The sequence below is a fragment of the Sylvia atricapilla genome, chromosome 1 (genome assembly GCF_009819655.1).
Source record: "Sylvia atricapilla isolate bSylAtr1 chromosome 1, bSylAtr1.pri, whole genome shotgun sequence".
Classification (NCBI taxonomy): Eukaryota; Metazoa; Chordata; class Aves; order Passeriformes; family Sylviidae; genus Sylvia; species Sylvia atricapilla.
In genome coordinates, this window is record NC_089140.1 from 147,552,908 (window position 1) to 147,572,113 (window position 19,206).

Consider the following 19,206-nt stretch of genomic DNA (forward strand, 5'->3'; position numbering starts at 1 on the left):
AAAATCATAAAATTATGGGTACACAATTTTACATCATCGATAAAAAGATTTAATGGGTATTGGCAATCACAGCTACTTTTTCTTGACTTGTCTGGAAGGAATATTGTATCTTATCTCCCTGCCTTTTACGAGAAAAATTAAGAAAGAACCACATTTCTTGGCTGTCCTTGGCTTTCTTCACTTTTAAACAATAACCCAATTTAATTGACTAAAATTAGATGGAAGACTTCTACAGTCTAATAAAGATTAGCATAGCCAGTGATAATTTTTCTTAAATACTTTGTATTACTTGTAATTACATTTTCAGGTCAAGTTTTCAAAAATATTTGTCTATTTGGAGTATTGATAATTGCTAATGTGTTACTTCTGGGTGGAGAAAAAAGGGCATCAGAACACAAATCAAAATCCTGAGTAATTTCTTTAGTCTTATGCCATGCAAAATATTTTTTTCTTAATATTCACAAAGTATTTTCCTTGGTTGTAAGGTAAACAAGCAGGCAAGCTGGTATCAAATGAGTATCACTGATTGCAGTACAGGGGAATGAGGCATAGTGGGTTGAAAATTTACAAAAAATATCAATTGCAGCTTTCCCCATTAAAGAATAATTCTGTTTCAAAATGTTAATACATTCAAGTGGTGTGTATACTATTGCAAAACAATGCAGGGGAGGTAGAAATTTATAATCTATCTGAGTTGGGGTTTATCACACATCTTCAATGTCGTAATTCACCCTCCAAGCCTCTGTTGGCACTAATGCTGCCAAGATTTATCCCTTGCATCCCATGATCTTTAAATTGTCCTCTTTACTGTTCTGGTCTCCATTTTCCTCTCTTTCATACAATGCAGGACATAAAGATAAACAGCTGATCCTAACTGTTTCTGAGTGCTGTTCTTTCTCCCAGTGTTTTGAGGAATGACCTGGTGTGGTTAGGAGCAAAGAAAAATATTTTAAATACATGTTTTTAAGATAAGCTCCTGCAGTTTTCCTCCGGCTTGTACCTGTAGCCTAGAAATCAATTAATAACTGTATGTTCTTTACTTCTATGAATACTTGTCCCAAAATTTACACAGTAGTTTAAAATCTTATGGGACACACTTAGTGGGTAATAAGACAGCTCAACCAAGGAGCTGATTATACAAATTATAACTGTGAGATGGCATCTTCACCTTCCCTGCTCCTCTAGCTGCTCATGCTTGGGTCCCACAGGCTCAGCCCACTGTCTGCTGCAAGCAAACACCATCACATGGTGACATTAACAAGCCATTCTGCTGAAGAGCACCAGAGGCCAAATCCCCATAAATCCACTCAGAAAGGCATTTCTAGAGTTTAAATTCAGGCTATGTCTACATTAACTCAGCCCTGTAGGAGGGGTGCTGAGGGCAGTGGAGTTTGTGCTGTTATGATCTGCACATGAATGAGCAGAGAGCATAATTTGTTCTTCACAAGCCCAAAGAAGTCCTCACTCATGGAATCTATTAAAAGACAGGAAGCTGAATTTCGTGGGGGTACAAAATCTGCATGACAGCAACTAAAGACTGTGCACAACAAGCCCTGCTCTCTCTCTCCTTTTCATTGCTCAAAAAATGAGGAGCATAATCTGGAACACAAGTCCTGTGAGCAGCAGATGAGGGAACTGGAGTGGTTTGGTCTGGAGAAAACTCAGGGGGGACCTTATCCTTCTCTACAACAACCTGGAAGGAGGTGGAGGTCAGACTCTTCTCCCAGACAACCTGTGATAGGACAAGGAGAAATTACCTCGAGCTGAATCAGGGGAGTTTCAGGTTGAATAAAAGGAAAAAAATTCTTCCCTGAAAGAGTGGGTAAGCACTGGAACAAGCTCCCTGGGGTAGTGGTGGAGTCACCATCCCTGGAAGTGTTCAAAACACAAGTACAAGTGTCACTCCACTGTATGGCTTAGTGGGCAAGATGGTATTCAGCCCAAAGCTTGGACTTGATCTTGGAGGACTTTCCCAAATTTTTTGATTGTATGATTCTGTGAAAAGTCCCCAGACACTAGCCTTGTCTCGCCTTTGGGGAAACATACCCTGTTAAAAATGCTTAGGGTATGAATGAAATGTATGGTTTATATCAATATAATCACATTCACAGCATATTCCTGTTCATGCACCCTGACCCAACACAAGCTAATGGTCAGAACTGAGGACATGAATGACCACAGCACAGGGGCTCCTGGCCTCCAGCACAGCTCTCCTGTGATTTGACTGACCCACACAACAGCCCATTCTATTCCTAAATTTTACACAGGATATGGATAAACTCTGGACCATGTGGTAGGTCACCAAGGCTTCCTGCACATCCTTTCAGTCCTGTGCCATGGATGGAGGTCTTTCTCACACATTTGGTTGTCACCACCAAGGGACAACCTGGTACAGACTTCAGCTTTCCCTCTGCTGAAGTATTGCAAACTACAGGAGTTTTTGCCTCTGCTGCTGAAAACATCTAGTGGGAAGCCAACATTGCTAATGCTGTCAGTTCTCAAGGTTTTATTGTAAATCCTGTACATTTAATAAAAATAAAAAGCCATGTGCATTGGAAGATAAATACTGCCTCTTATTTATTTTATATACTTACATATTTTATGTATTTTATTACTGCATATATTCACAGATTTTACTTTATGAATTTACATAATCATTTCCAAAATATATTCTCAGTTTTCACAGATCCTACCAACCCAATAAGGGAAAGATTAAAAATATTTCCTTTAAACCAAACTCATGAATTCCACTTACTTTATAGTCATTCTTGCTGGTGAGGTGAGAATTTATTCACTATTTTATATCACTCCTGTATTGTAGTAATGCTATTTTAATAGGAGTGTCTTACTGAAACATGCACAGCAATTTAATTAGCCCTATCCCAGCTACCCACATACTGAGAGAGATCAGTGGTATGAAAAAAACCCACATTATGGCCTATGTACCTTTAAGCTCAGTCCCATTAAATAATGCTCTCACAGATCTTTGAAATCAATTAGGAAGTACTTGCAAAGATAGCCAAGGAGAAACTGTTTAAGCCTTAATGGCTTAAATATCCCTTGTCTTGATGTTAGCCCTATCAAGCTATTAGAGCCCAGTCTGGATTGCATTAGCACCATGAAAGTCAACTGCTAATCCTGTAACTGCACTGCCAGCCTTGCCTCTCCTCTGCCCACGTGTCTACGTGAACTGTTTCTAGAAGAGGTGAAAGAATCTTCAGTGTTTTCTCGATGCTGAAGATGTATGAGGGAGAAGAAAATACTATTTTGTAAAAAAAGTAAATATGAAACATAATTTGTTCTGAACAGGAGTAGTTTGGCTTTTTTATTGTTTGTTATTGAGTGTTTTCTTGCCCCAATAAAGTAAAATTCTAGCTGTCTTCACGGGAGGTTATTTCATTACTATAAGAATACTTACGCCAGAAACTGCTGTAATTTGAGTCCATTTCCAGAGATCAAAGGAACTCCAGGGGATTCTGGATATGTCAAGGGCAAATTACACTGGAATATTTTGTAAAATAATATTGTTTCTTCCTTGAAGATTTCTTACAACAAGATGTTTTCCCAAACCTAGACTAAATCATTTATATATTCATTGATTTTCCAAGAAAATTCCTTTATTCAGTTTTGAGTTTGGGATTTTTTTTAGGTAATTTTCTCAGATTTTGGTGTAACTATTTGTGTTTTATAAAACTTATCCAAAAATTTTTCACCCATCTCCTTCTCCATCCAACCCCACCTGCAGTCATGTCACATTTCTCTTTCCAGGGACCTGCTTACCTGTCTGTCCTGCAATTGTAGCAAACAGCCTGTGGGGAATCCTGGATGGGATCTTCAGTCCAGCTCTTATCTGGTAATACCTGGAGAGAAAGGATGAAAAATTACACACTGCTAGAGAAGTGACCTCTTGATTCAACGTAAAATTCTGTGAGAGCACATCCTGGGCATCTGCACCCAAAACTGGTCAAGAGAACAGGAATGCACAGGATCTTTCCTTCTGCTTTTTAGCTTTGAGTAAAGTGGGTTTAATCTGGACCCATCTATTTTACACCAGGCAGAGTGGACACAGTGGCCTGATGTGTGAATAATGAAGAAAGATTATGAAAAGCACTTGGCCTTCTATAGGAAAAGGAGACATAGAGAAACATCTATAATAAAAGAACTCAAGATCGGACAAGGAGTGACAAAAATTTAATACACACACAAAAAACAAACAAACAAATAAAGGAAATAAACACCCAAAACCAACTTCAGTGGAAAGACAACAAAAGTGCTAATCTCACATCTAGGGGCACTCAAATTATGCATAGTAGCTATCACTCTGCTGTTCCATGTCGAGTCTACCTTATCAAGAAAATGTTAGCATTAATCATTTTCCCAGAGAAGGTTTGGAGTGTCCCTCACTGGAGATATTCCACAACAGTCTGGACACAATCCTGTGCTTGTGCTCTGGGATGACCCTGCATGAGCAGCGAGGGTGGATCAGATGGCCCACTGTGGTCCCTGCCATTCTGTGATTCTGTTAATCATATCTAAACCAGTTTTATTCTGGTTGTTTTCTATCCCACAGGGAATCCCTGAGTTAGGTGAAGGAAGACAGAAAAAGAAAACAGCAGCAATTTCACTGGTTAAAGTTACACATAGAATCATAGAATACCCTAAATTGGGAGAGACCCACGAGGAGCATCAAGGCCAGCTTCTCATTCTGCACAGGAAACCCCAAAAATCCCTCCATGTGTCTGAGAGAATTGTCCAAAAGCCTGTTGAACTCTGCTAGGTTTGGTTCTGGCAACTCTTCCATGGGGAGCCTGTTTCAGTCCCCAAAACATGAGCTCAGTCTAAACAGAGAGAAAAGCTCATCCTAGTCTTCCTTCATCACCACTTCCATGATGAGGAATATGAGGCAGTGTTCAGTACAGTACCCAATCTAGGATGCTGTAGCTCAGGATCCCTCCCGCTCTTTGCAGACCTCCCACTAACCTGCTGTAGCACCATGTTGGTGCCAGTCTCCCTTTCTCTGGATTTCCCCTCCTTTGCTCTCTTTGTTTATAAATTCCTTTAATCTACTAGTATTTGCCAATAATTTTGGTCTGATTTTTTCCCTCTAAATGCAGAAGTTTTTTCCAACCTGAACCATTCTGTAACTTTATGAAAATCCCAAGATGGGATCTCAACTCCTGTATGAATATCTTCCACAGGCTACACATACCAATAAAATTTTGCTAAGTGTGTAATAGTGAATAAACTAGATCCGTCTTTTTGAGGTTAAAAGCTGAAGAAAGGAGTTTGATGGGGGCAAAACAAAACAAAACAAAAAGCACCACTCCAGAGGCAATGTTCCATGTCCTTCACAGCTGAAAGCCCATGTTACTCTACCTGCTTCAGCTGGCAGCTCCTTCCCAACTGGGATATAATTCCAGCACAACCTTAAACATTTCTACATATCTGTGCCAGTCAAGAGCTTGGGCATGAAAACTCTCTGTTTATATGTTAGTTTTCAGAAAAGAAACTAAACGCAGCTCGTATTCTAAATACACACAGCATCTAGCTAAACATAACAGCAACCAAATCTAAGTTACCTGGTATTTTTCTCCATTATGCTGTTCTTGCACTATGTTTAATTGCTGATATTGATCCTGATTTTTTCTAAAGCAAGAACAAGAATTATGCCTTAAGACCCTTTGAATTTTCATTATAGTTTTATGCAATACAATTTTTTTACTGACAAAAATACTCTGTGTGGACTACTCATAAAGTCTAATAACTTCCAAATACCAGTAACAGGGTATTAAAGGGGTATTACATATTAGTGTAACAGGACACTCCTCCATATGCACACATTTCAGATTTATCATGTGACCATTCCACTAGATCAGCACCAAAGAATATTCTATAACTGTTATAGACTATTCTAATATTCTGTAACAGTCTGGCTACTTCTTTTTAGATTTTTGCTGCTCAGAATTGTGGTGGGTTATCCTTGGGTATCAGCCAAATTTCCAACCATATGCACTCTCCCTCCCCCTCAACAACAGAACAGAAGGAGAAAATAGGCTGAAAAATAGGATGAGATAAAGACAGGGAGATTGCTTACCAGTTACTGCCACTGGCAAAATTGATTCAACTTCAGGGAAATTAATTTAATTCATTCACAATTGGGTACTAAGAAACAAACCTGGATATTAAAATAATACCTCTCTCCAGCCCATTCTCTTCTCCCAGGCTTGGCTTCAGTCTTTTAGACTCCTCCCAAGCAGTTCAGGGGGATGCGGAATGGGAGTTTGTGTCGGTCCATAAAAGCACCTCTCAGCTGTTCCCTTCTCTTCACACATTCCCTGCTCCAGTGCAGATGCTTCCACAGGCTGCAGCTCCTTCAGGAAATATCTAACTGGGTGCCTCCTGGCACACTATGATAATGCCAGCCTTCCCTCATTTTGTGTCTCATATTCAGAAACATCCCACTCAGCCCTAAATATTTCCAGTAGGAAACTGATTATTGCTTTTACATTTACGTTTCCAATGGCTTGGCTTGTGCTTCTGATTAAGCCACCTAAAGATGGGAGATTATATAGAGGTGCCTAGGGTGACGCTTGGGTATAATGGAATCATAAAATCATGGAATGGTTTTGGAAGGGACTTTAAAGCTCATCTCATTCCACCCCCTGCCACAGGCAGAGACACCTTCCACTATCCAGGTTCCTCAGAGCTCCACCCAACCTGTCCCTGAACACTTCAAGGGGTGGGACATCCAAAACCTTTCTGGGCAACGATGGCCATACAGTCAAAACTCTCAGCAGACTTAAAGACATTTAGCTCCTGGAGGATGCTGGGCAGACCTTTATTTCCTCATTGCCCAGACAATACTGCCTTGGATATCAAAAACACATGAAGATACCTCAGTACTGGTGACTTCATAATGAGGCTAGTTCCAACATTCATTGTGTCCTTTGTCAAATGGACTAGGTGCAAGGACATAAGAGAAATAGCTCTTCATCTTATTTAAACCCTTTCCTATTCATCTGCTAAATTTTGGTAAATTCATTTGGATGACTGAGATATTGTAGGAGTCACAAGGAGTTGTCTATCTGCATACCCACCAAACTGAACTGGTCAAAGTAAAAAATACACAGCAAAGTCATAGAAACCTCAGGAACTCTCAGACTAAGGTCAAACTCTGAGACTGAAGGTCCGGTTATAAAGAGAATCCAGAGACTAGCAAGTTCTGCACTATTAAAGATTGCAGCCAAAAATGTAACTCATATTTTTTAGGTGACCAAGCAATTTTTAGTTCTTAATAGAAAGAATGGCAATAAACACTTACTAATAAATGATTTATTGCAGATTGTTTAGCACCTAATGCCAAAAAGTCTGGCCTTGATAACACCATGGCATAAAGGAGTTCTGGTATAAATCATCATGGAATTAGATACATTCTTCTTAAAGAAAGGCTTTGGAGAATGGTCTTCTAGTCAGAAGACACAAGAGACTTCTAAATGTCCTGCTGTTGGTTCAGTTCTGTATATGAGTGCATTGCAAAGACTTGTACCTCAAAGGGCTCAGTTGGATTAATGGCAGAGGACAGAGATGTAGTGGATCTCGGACCCCCCCCAACATCTCAGGGATATTCATGGTAAAGAACACACCAGGCAGTGAAAATATTAAAGGCTCAAACTCATAGACTGAATTAAAAATTACAGAGAAATAGTAGTGCTCACAATTTAGCAGTTTATTCCTTTAAAAAATTAGCGCTTTTCCTGAGAAGATTTTCAGCGACAGTTTCAGGCAAAACATTCACAACAGCTCCAGGGGAGGTAAATAAAAGAGATGAATATCACAAGCAGTATATAAGAAAAGAACAGCTTCACCTTGGGTGGTCAGAAAAACCTAAAGACACCCTTATTTGAGTTTCACAAGAATGCTTATTGTCCAGTTAAAAAAAGCAACCTCCATACAGGAGACTGACTAAAAACCATTACCTGTTATGTGGTTGCTGTGGTTTTGGTTTTGGATTTTTTTCCCATTTTTAATCCACATATCAATATTTAAATCCTTTGACAGGCAAATATTATCCATGCCTCCTCAGAGCCTCCTCTAAGCCTTTGTGAGCAGGGAGGAATTGCCAAACAGTGACTTTATAACCAAGCAAAACCAAAAATATGAATGTTCTTGCTTTCATACTGTGAAGCTGGATGTTACTCATAATAGCTTGTGCATTGTGAGGAGGGGTTTCCTGATCAAAATCAGGAAATCAAATATGTGATAAAATACACTGCAAGATGCAGAGTCCCACACAGTTTCTTCAGCAGCAAACACAGATACATGTCTCTACATCCCCACCCCACTGTCCCACACCTCTTTGTTGTACCAGTCTGAGTGACACTAAGACCAACATATCAGACAAAGCCATGTTATTTTGAGCATAAATAAAACATTTTTTCAGTGTCTCCACAAAACCTCACACTGTTGGGCAACTGAATACTGTCCTCAGTCTCAGTCCCTGCTAGGGGACAGAACAAGGAGGCTCCAAACTCAAACATATTTCAGTCAGATAGTAGGAAGTAATTCTTTACTCAGAGGGTGGTGAGACACTGGTACAGGTGGCCCAGAGAAGTTGTGGATACCCCTTCCCTTGAAATGTTCAAGGCCAGGCTGGACGTGACCCTGAGCAACCTGGTCTAGCAAAAGGTATTTCTGCCCTGGCAAGGGGTTGGAATGAGATGGTCTTGAAGGTCCCTTCCAACCCAAACCATTCCATGATTCTAACAGGATGGCAGAAGGAAAATGTATTTTTCAGGGTGCTAAGACCATTCCTCTGTTCCAGTGAGGCACTCTGAGCTATAAATGAGAGAAATCATGCTGAGAAGCAGCAGGTATCTGACCATACAGTGTGCCTGGTTTTCCTCAAAACGAAGAGAACTATCTCCAGCTGGTTCTAAATGCACTCATCAAGGAGTAACTCGAAGTCTGGTCATCCTCACCAGACTCTTCCTATCCCCTCAAGATAAAGAGGGGTCAGTTTTGTCCCCTGAGCTCTCCTAGAGTCTTCATAATCTGTCTCACCTGAGAGGAAAATCACTGTGTGGACCCTGCAGCAGCAGAGCCTTGAGGATGGGATGCTGCCTGAGTAGGGGCTTTTGCAGGGACATGGCTTCTCCCTCTTTGTGTAAGTAACTCTCTCTGAATTTCAGGCTTGGAGAGAAATCCTACAGACAGCTTCATCTCTTCTCAACTGAGTGACCCTCTCCAAAGTTATGTGAAGTGTGAACATAAAAACTACAAAGAACAAAACACGATGTGGATATCAAAATCTCTACTTAAATCTAGAGAGTCAGGCTGAGGTAGACATTGCAAAGGCCACAGAAATAGTTACAGGAGATCCCCCACCACAAATGTGGAGGAGGGCACTGCCTGGTAGTGATACGGAGCTGCCAGGACTGATAAATGAGATATCGCCTTCAAAAATAACAAGCTATTATTCCTAGAGAACCTTGGTAGAAGTGGTATGTGAATTGGAAAATACAGACTTACAACAAATCCAAGAAATCCATCAAGTTACAGAAGGGCTGGTGAAGATCAGAAGCTGAAGAGTCATTTTGCAAAAGGAGGGAATGGACATCTCTTGGCTCCCTGAGCGTGGCCCCAGAAATACATAAAGCTTTACAGTAGACTTTAAGGAAAAGAATCAGAGAATAAATGAGAAACTGCAGTAAATTCCTGTTTTACTTCAATTAGGCTGAGTCTGGCTCATTAGAGTTAAGCTACACAGCACCTCTTTTTGAGTAAACATCTGGTTTGTGGTTGGGGTTTTTTCCCTTTTCAAAGAGAAGAGAAGAGCAGAAAAACTTATTCAGTATAGTAGGGAGAGCATGGAAAATTTCCAGCTAATGTGGTGCAGGCACTGTGAAGGGAAGATCAGGAAACAGCAAGCTGATTTTAAGAACTAAAGGAGTTTGGTACACTTAACTCAGCAAAACAGAGCAATCAGGTCCTCTATCCATCTATAAATATATTGGGAGGAAAATAATCAGGGAGAAAGCAGACTGAGGTACAAGAAAGTACAACACTGGCACAAGAACAAACACATATAAAGTGCCCATGAATAAATCCAGTTAAGATGTAAAAACCGTAGCTGGCAAAGGAGCAAGACTGTGTAAAAAAATAAAATAAATCAAAAGAGCTCCTACCAGAAGCAGGAATGAAAAAGCCAATTTGTTTTTAGGGGAAGCTCAGTAAATTTCCAAATTATTTATAAGACATGGATCCTTTTTATTTGCAGGACAATGTTATTTATGCAGGCAGTGCATACTACTCCAAGTCCCTTCTCTCTTGCAAGATAAACTGCACGGGTCACCCTAGTAGCAATGAATTTGCCATCCCCACCCTCACTGGCTATTTGTGAATTTCTAATCTTTAGAATTAAACAATTTGAGTGGCTTTGTTGTTTTCCTGTGGCTGGACACATATTAAGCCCTGCTGGCCTGCACTGACTGACCTCCCTGGCTATGTTTGGAGCCTCCCTCCCTCAGGAGCCTGGCTGCACTGACAGATGTGCTGGGTGACATTCCCTGCCTGTGCCTCCCCCTGCACGGGGCAGAGCTGCTGACACCTCTCAGTCTCTTGGCACTGAAGTGGTCAGACCTCCTATCCTAATGTTAGGAAAATAAAATGTTTTCACTACAAATAACTCATCACGTCATCTCAAGTGATCTAATCATAGCACAGGGCAGTACCTCATTCTAGAGGACTTACATCCAAACCAGTAGAGAGCAGGATGGGCTGGTACCTGTTACTGATGCTCTGGGCTCAATCCTTCCTTTCCTTCCTCTTCTTAGATTAATACCAGGGTAACTCAGCTCTCATAGTGGTGCAAGTTGCTGCCTATTTGTCTTCTCCTGCTATTGGCTTGTAATGACACTGTAAAACCCTGGTTAAGAAGGGTTCACTGGTTTGAGAGAAGCAATCTGTAAGATAATATTTATGCATCATGCCATCAAACCAGATCACTCCCACTAGGAGCACTGACAGACCAGACTGCTCTTCCCTGATCATTCTTGCAGCATGGAAATCAAAACCTTTGGCTCAGTAACAGTGTCACAGGAGCCAGACAAGTTCAAATTCCATCCCCTTTGAATTATACCTGAACAGCTCCAAGGCTTAACATTTTATCTCAGGTTAGACTGCATTTAAATAAACAACCCTTAAACTAACAGAACTAATACAAAAGAGCTGTGTGCTGAGCCTGGTGAGTCAGCCTGGAGTTCCAGCTTCCCCTCAGACCAGTGTTGGAGTTGACCTCCAGGAACCCCTGGATATCAGCAAATCCTCTCCATTGAATTACTACTTCCAAGGAGCCAAGCACTGCAGCATATTGTTTTGGGAGTCAGTGAGAAAAAGCCTTACAGGCAAGGAGAAAATGGATTTCTTCATGAAAACAGCAATAGAGGAGACCTCAGATCTCATTGCAAAGCTTAACTTCACAGGTTCTGAACTCAAGGTCTTCAGATGTAAAAAACCCTCTTTCTCTCTCTAGCAACATTAAGAGACATTTCTGTTCTGTGTTGATGGTCCCAGCAGAGGATTGCCAAGTGTGTTATCATCCAAAGGTTTCCTGATAGATATTACAGAATTTTATGCAGGACAGAGTAAACATCTGTGGCCATCCAGGCTGATTCCCAGAGAAAAACAGTAATCTATAATCTGTCAAACACACTATTACTTTCTGCACAAACACTGGGGACCAAAGCTTAAAAATAAAGCTTTCTATGTGGTTAGCTTCCTGCTGAAAAAGTAAAAACTGAAAAGCAATACTTTTTGCAGAGTATAGGGAGAAAACCAGGGCAAGAAGGCAAGAAGATCACTGTTTATTTTTCTTTTCTCTTTAGTGAAACAAGTCAGAGGTGTTGCCACAAAAAAAAAAAAATCTGTAAATTTGCATAAAACAAGGGAGAATTTTCCTTGTTTGTGGTCATAAGGTTACATATCTAACAGAGTGAATAATATTTGGTGGATCTCTAAATTGCATGAGTCACACAGAAGTGCATTGTATAAATACATCCTTATTCCGTATATAAATATTTTGGTGGGTTCTTTGGCTATTGAAACAGAAGAGAATAGGAAAAGGTTGAAAACAGACAGATAAATCAGACTGTGGAGCATATCAGAAAAAATACCACATTGCTATATAAGCAAGCACAATGTGCAGTATCGTGTACATGAGAAAGCCCTACAATATATTTCAGACACATCTAAAATGTCCAGATATTTCTCAATTAAATATTATTTCAAGAAACTTTTCTGACCTAACTCTAACTAAAGCTTTTGACAGGATCTAGAATAGCCCAGAAAAAAAAAAAAAAAAAAAAAAAAAAAAAAAAAAGGAGTGAGTGTGGGACGCAGAAGCTAACAGCAGTCAGGAGGTGGTTGTTCACAGAAGTCATCACCATTCCCACTGTTTGCATTTTTGTTCTCACCTCTTTGGCAATAGGAAGAATACCTCGGACAGCCCAGGGAATCTTACACTCACTTTGGAGGCTATTAGAGATAGAGAGGAAGGCTTTTGGCAGCCCTCAGTCTCGCACACTCAGTGACAGATCTGGCAGCTCCCTCTGTGATGCCCAGAGCTGCTGTGCCAGGGCAGGTCAAACCCAGCTGCAGTCCTCCAACCCAGACTCCACAGCCATTTATCACGTCGAGTTTCTACAATTCTCATCCCAGTTTTATTCTCAGGCTCTTTAACTTTTCATGAAGGTAGGTCTAAAATTAATAGTGTGAGGAGGTTGAGCCATACCCTCCTTGCAGTGCAGTAAGTAATGAACTGGTCTCTCAGTAAAAGACTCAGTGGGTCTATGAAAGCAAATTTTCACCTACCAGGGGTCTGCATCATGTAGATAAGATGAAATTGTTCAACTGTAAATGCATGGCAACATTTTGTTTTCTTATTTTTATTATGATACAAAATCCTGTTATAAAACCAGATGCTGCCCAGTTCTGCAGACTTGAGAAGTGCTTGGTGTGATTCCTTCTCTTCCAAGCAAACCGTACACTGGGGTAGTCAATATCTTCAGATGATTCTCAGCATCTCCCTGGGTCAAACATAGATATTTATATCCCAAGTCCAGGATTTAGGGCTGGAAGCTCTCAACAGAGTGCTCTGGGCATAATGTGGAAAAAATATACCCAACTTCTGGATCTCTAGTGCCCACAAAAGTATTTCAGTGCATCACTGAAAGAGAGCCTACACTTGGCACTCGATGCTTTTTAGGCAAGGATTTCATTTGGATCCAGGTAAACCACAACCCTGATCATTTTCATATGTCCAGCTTCTTGTAGTTTCATCAGATCATCTCTCCTCTGCAGAAACTGGCAATCCCACAAGTCATAAAATCTCCAGCCCATGAAACCCTGCAGCTCTCTGACAATTACACCTACGAACTCACTTTACATCTCCTTTTATGCTCACCTCAGGGGCTCTTGCCCTTTTATGCTCATCAAGGTAGCAATGCTGTCTTTTATTTAGTCCCATATTCATACTTTTAAAGCAATTTGCCCTTTTCTTCCCTTTCATTCATCATAGCAAGGTAGGGGTGAAGAGGAGTGGGCAGTAAAATGTTGAACAAAGAGTAAAACGATAGAAATGTGCTTTATTGTTGGAAAAGAAAGGCAGTGAAGGGAAAGGGCAGAAAAATTAGGACCTCAATGAGCACTTATATTCTTGTCTCAAAAGCAATAGGAAACCTTGAAAACATAGTTTAATTTAGTCTCACAGTCAAGTAGTAACCTTTTCCAATCAGCTCTTATATGAAGAGCTAAAGATGAGAGATTTTGTGCTTTTCTAACTGAAGCACCTGGAAAAACCTATACTCTGATTATCTGAGAGAGAGAATTAACCCTCACCTGTTCAGGATGCAATCAAGAAACTATAAGAATTATTTAATAGATATAAATTTAGCTAAATATTCCTGGAGATCAAACCTTTATATTACATCTTTTTTTCTTTTTTTTTTTCAGTAGAATAAGGCAAACGTCATGTCTCATGAGATTTCTTAAGTGTTTCTGTAATGCTTGTAGAGTGAAATGGGTAAACAGGTTTGGAAATGTGGTTATTTACACTACATTTTGTTTTGTATCTCACTCCTGGAAACAGGAGAAAAATGAAAATGATAGGCATGAAATGGTTTCTCAGAAGCTGTTGGTTTAAAAATTGCACAATTTTTTTCTCACATCTCAGAACTTCTCATAATGTTGAAAGCCAAAGTGACCTTTAAACAAGGGTGCAAACTACTGGGAACACAATGTGTAATCCATCAGACCAAGGAAAGACTTCCATTTCATTCACAGCCTGGTAATTGTGCAATCCCAGATGAATACTATAGCTGAGTGTCTTTTAGTCATTGACGCTGAATTAGATTCCAAAAGAAGGAACTTTAGGGACATGAGCAAAGGGAAGATGCAGTGTGACCTGACACACAGTGAATCACAATCCCAGGACAAGTCGCTTTATTTGGTTCATCCAGCAGATCCCTAAACCCTGCTGTCAGTAAATTGGTCAGCTCAAATACCAGCAAGTCTCACACAGGCTGAACACTTCCTGGAGTGGAGCAAAGCTGTGCAGACAGGTCAAGTTGTGTGGCCTCAGACTCATTTTGTCTCATGGCTATGCCTGTACTTCTCACAATTGCAGGATGGTCTCCAGGCCCGTGATGCATCTGCCATCAGACAGATTCAAGTTCAGTCTTCAGAACCTGATAGGAGCTGCAGTACCTTACTTGGAAAGTGCCTCCACTAAAGCTTGACATTTGCTGGAGCTAAAGGGGAATTCACACTCACTGCCACCTCTGTCCCACAGAGGTGTAACTACCCCTGTAATTGGAGGTACAGTCCCTTCCTCACAGCACTGACCCAACACATCAGCCTGTGCTCAGGTGCATCAGCAGGCACAGGGTGGGAGCATCTGGCCATAGCACACTTTAGCACATTCCCAGGAGAATGCAGAGCTGCAGGAAGCTGAGCCCAGGGGTGGCTGATCACACAAAGCAAAGAGAAATAAAAATTTCAGCATTTCTGTCTGGGTCCAGCTCAATTCTTAAGGTCAGAAAACAGATTTTTTTTTTTTTCAGAAGTAAAAAAAGACATTGCTTCAGTGGTTTCTGCTGAAGTGCAGCTTTATTTGTTCTGGGATATTTTGAGAGGAGTATGTGTTTTCATTCAACTCACAGAATCATAAATATCTCAAGTTGGAAGGAGTCTATCACTGGGTCCAAACAATCATTGAATCCAAATCTCTCCTAGGACTAACTAAAACTAATCCACATGACTGAGAGCATCATCCAGACACTCCTTGAACACAAACAGCCATTTCCTAAGATGTCTCAGGTGGGTTTCAGAGAGGACTTTGATCCTGTTCTCTTTTGGAACCTGATTTCTAGACCTCATTACAACTCAATGTTCTCCCATTAAAGAGAAAGAGATTACAATGGGCTATTCTTCTCAAAATTATGTTCTTAATTCACACAGACCAATTTATTTATGAGGGTAACCCCTTTAAGATGTAAACAGAGATTGACATCCTACTGTATCACAGATGTAGCAAATAAAGAAACTGAAAAACAAACAAACAAACAAGAAGCATTTCCTATTCTGTAAGACTCAAGACCTCAGTGCAGAACCAGAAAAAAAAAAGCAACCACTCAAAGAACAGCTATGAAATGTGGACACTTTTCAGTGTCAGAATAGAATGTGGAGCAAAAACTACATGTTTGTACAAATCATTTTTTTGCTGTTTCACACAGCCTGTACAACTCCATAAGAAAAGAAAGTGATGTGCCACAAAACTGTAATGCCTCTGCTCCTATTGTAATTACTTTTTTGAACTGGAAGTAGAAGTTTTAGCAGAGGACAAATTACAGCTTCAGTGTCAGGCAGGAAGAAACCATTTGAGGTTGCCCTCTCAAATGATAAAATAAGATGAAGAACATGGACAACAACTGCATAGAAACCAGAACTTAGCTAAGTAATTACAGAGGCCTGTACAGTTAAAAAAGTAAATTCCAGTCCTTGAAAAACAGCTTGAAAAACAGTGGCAATTGATGGATAAATCATCTGTTAAAAGAAAAATTTAATGGGGTGCAAGAAATTAAGGAATTGGAAGAACAGTCAAAACTTAGGACTAACATCAAAGACTTCAGGAATGCTTACAGAATATGAGGTAGAATTTTTGCAAGCAGAAATAAAATAGAGGGTTGATGAATACAATAAGTTTTATTAGGAAAGGAACAAAACCATAAAGAATTTACAGCCTCGTACAAAGAATTAAAAAAAACCAAACTGGCAGCACAGATGCAAGAACTGGAGAACAGAAGTAATGAGGTTTTAGAGACTGTAATCTGGTTGGAACAACAACTACAAAGAATTAAGGAAATGGTAAGAGAATGAAAAGAAAATGAAGAAATATGACAAGAGCAACAGTACAATAACCACATTCAGTGTCTGCTTTACAGTTTAAATTGGATGATACAAGACATGGCTACCTACAGAAGGCATCTCTGATCAAGTGCTAAAGGAACCTTTGGAGGCAGAACAGGAAGCACTAGTGACAAAAGAGAGATTGCTGCCTCATTAATAGAACAGTATAGAGAAAATCTGATCAGTAAAAATTAGGAGATATTACAGCTGAAGTGACAGCCAGAGATGCAGGAAAAGCACAGGACTTCCACCATCACTCAGCTTTGGTCAGAGAATGCACACCTGGAGATTGACCTGAGTGTTCTGGGTTAACCTTGGTCAGCTGCCAGTTCTCTCACTCCCCTATCTCAAAAGAACAGTGGGAAAAAGGAAAAAAAATATAAATGTTCTTGGCTCAAGATAAAGATAGAGCACTTACCATTTACGATCACAGGAAAAACAGACATGGTTTGGGGAAAATTATTTATTTATATTTAAAAACAGAGTAGGCTGATGATAGACCAAAATAAACTACTTTCCCTGCATCAACTCTTTTTTTTTCTTTTTTCCTTTTTTTTTTTTTTTTCTTTTTTTTTCTTTTTTTTTCTCTTTTTCTTTTTCTGAGGCTCAGCCAGCAGATTCCTGACTCCTCTCTTTGCCTTTTTCCAAGTCTCAGCCTTACTCCTTTCCCAGCTCCTCCAGCTGCTTGCCCCAGGGACTGTCTGTGCCCGGGGTGGTGCAGTCCCTCTCTGCTGTCCCCACAGAGCTGTCCCTGCCCCCAGCACCTGCACAGAGACCCTTCAATTTTCCTTTTCCAACAATTTCAAGAGACAGATTCATGATACGATGTCTGCATTACATTTTCTTTCCTAACCTTTCTCAAGAAATGGGTCATCTCTGTGTCTACCCACTCACTCCACAGAAACAAAACTCATTGCTAAATGTGGGATCCTACCAAAATTCACCCATGTTTCTCACTGAAGTGCTGGCAGCATTGAAGGGACACTGCCCCCTCTACCAAGAAGCATGAATACTCTCTTCTGAAAGCACACTCAGTGCTGGCACAAGCCTGACAGCTCTAGAGATGGAAATCCCATTTTTTGCTGAATGGATTCAGCACTAACAACTACATGGAAATCTCTTCACAATTTTTTTTTTTTTTTTTTTTTTTTTGTCAATATAAGTCCTTAGTCCTTTACAGAAAATCTTTACAGAGAGGTGAAAAGAGTTTTCATTCCCAATTGTGTAATGAATCTGCCTCCTCTGCTCAAGCTCTGATCTCATTTTTGAGCTAATCCTAAAAATATTAATATTAATAATGTAAGAATTCACAAAACCTTGTGTTTCAGAAATTTTGTCCCAGAAGAAATTATTCACAGACAAAAAAAAAAAAAAAAAAAAAAAAAAAAAAAAAAAAAAAAAAGGAGCAAAACTGAACAGCACAGCAGTAGAGACAAATACTGATGTGTTCACCTGAGCTGCCACCAAATTCTGGAAACACCAGAAGTTTGCAGCCACTTATCTCTGCAGCAGTAAAGGCTCCAAGTTGCTTGCAAATTGCTTTTGATATGAGGGGGGCTTATTTCCAAAATAGTCACAAGTGAAATCCACACTTCCACCAGGATCCATGGAAAAATACTGTTCATAGAGTCACAGAATCATGGAATAGCCTAGAATGGAAGTGACCTCAAAAGATAATCCAATTCAGCCTTTCATGGAAATGTAAGCCAGGAGGAGATCACTCAGCAGCCTTGTCTAGATCAGTCAAATCTAGAAAACCTCCAGAGATGGGGACTCTACAATGACCCTGAGGTTGTTCCAGTGAATGATTATTCTCACTGTAAAAACTTTCTTTCTTATTAGGGATGAAACCTTTTCTGGTGTAAATTGCTTTTTGTAATCTTCATGTTGCTCCTCATGAAGAGACAGTGTGTCCTCTTTGCAATTACTCTGGAGTACTGTGATGAATTATTGTGATGTGATCCCCCCTGAGCCTTCTCCTCTCCAAGGGAGATCAAACTTTCAGTCAGAAGAGATCTTCTGCCATTCCTCAGAGCTCAGGCCTTTGGATATGTCATCCCAGGGCTAGGATCCTGCACTTGTGTTTGCCAGACTTCACACAGTTGCTGTTTCCTGCTGTTCCAGCCTGTCCAGGTCCCTCCTGACATGTCAACCTCACCCCAGTGTGGAGTCCTCAGCCAACATGGTGAGGCTTCAGCCAATCTGGCCACCAGGTAATTTGTGGATTTTTCATCTACTTTAGAGAATGAAAGTCTTACTGGCTCCCTTTAAAAGCTTCTCTACTATCCTTAATTTTTGTGAGATTTTCAGTGCCTGAATTCAGTGGATTTTGTACTTTGCTAATTTGGCTAGCATAGAATCTTGAAAAATAAAGGATATTATCTGACACCAGGCTGACCTTGGGATTGGACCATCCTAACAGGCTTGACCATCAGCTAAATTCTGCAGAGTCCTGAAGAAGAGCAGCAGGTTAAGAATAATCTAGCATTGCTTCCAAGCACAGAAGCATTAGGACCTAAGAACAGGGGGAATCTTTAATGTCTTTCTACTGGCAAGATGAAAGAATAGAAAATTTTCAGCCTTGAGAAGACAAGGCTACAGGAGACCCCACTGCAGCCTCCCAGTACCTGAAGGGGGCTTATAAGAGAGGAATTTTATACACCAGCAGATAGTGACAGGATATGGGATTTTAAATTAAAGAGGGGACGTTTAGATTAAGTATTGTGAAGAAATTCTTTACTCAGA

At 40.2% G+C, this 19,206-nt stretch overlaps 1 protein-coding gene across 1 annotated transcript in view; it reads right to left on the reverse strand.

Annotated features, from left to right (window-relative positions):
* The window catches only part of FAM135B (family with sequence similarity 135 member B), a 149,376-nt gene that overhangs the window by 119,337 nt on the left and 10,833 nt on the right, over nucleotides 1-19,206 (reverse strand). The window contains exon 2 of the mRNA XM_066336528.1: nucleotides 3,781-3,860. Within this exon, the coding sequence (XP_066192625.1) occupies nucleotides 3,781-3,860 (80 nt within the window). The remainder of the gene's footprint in view (nucleotides 1-3,780; nucleotides 3,861-19,206) is intronic.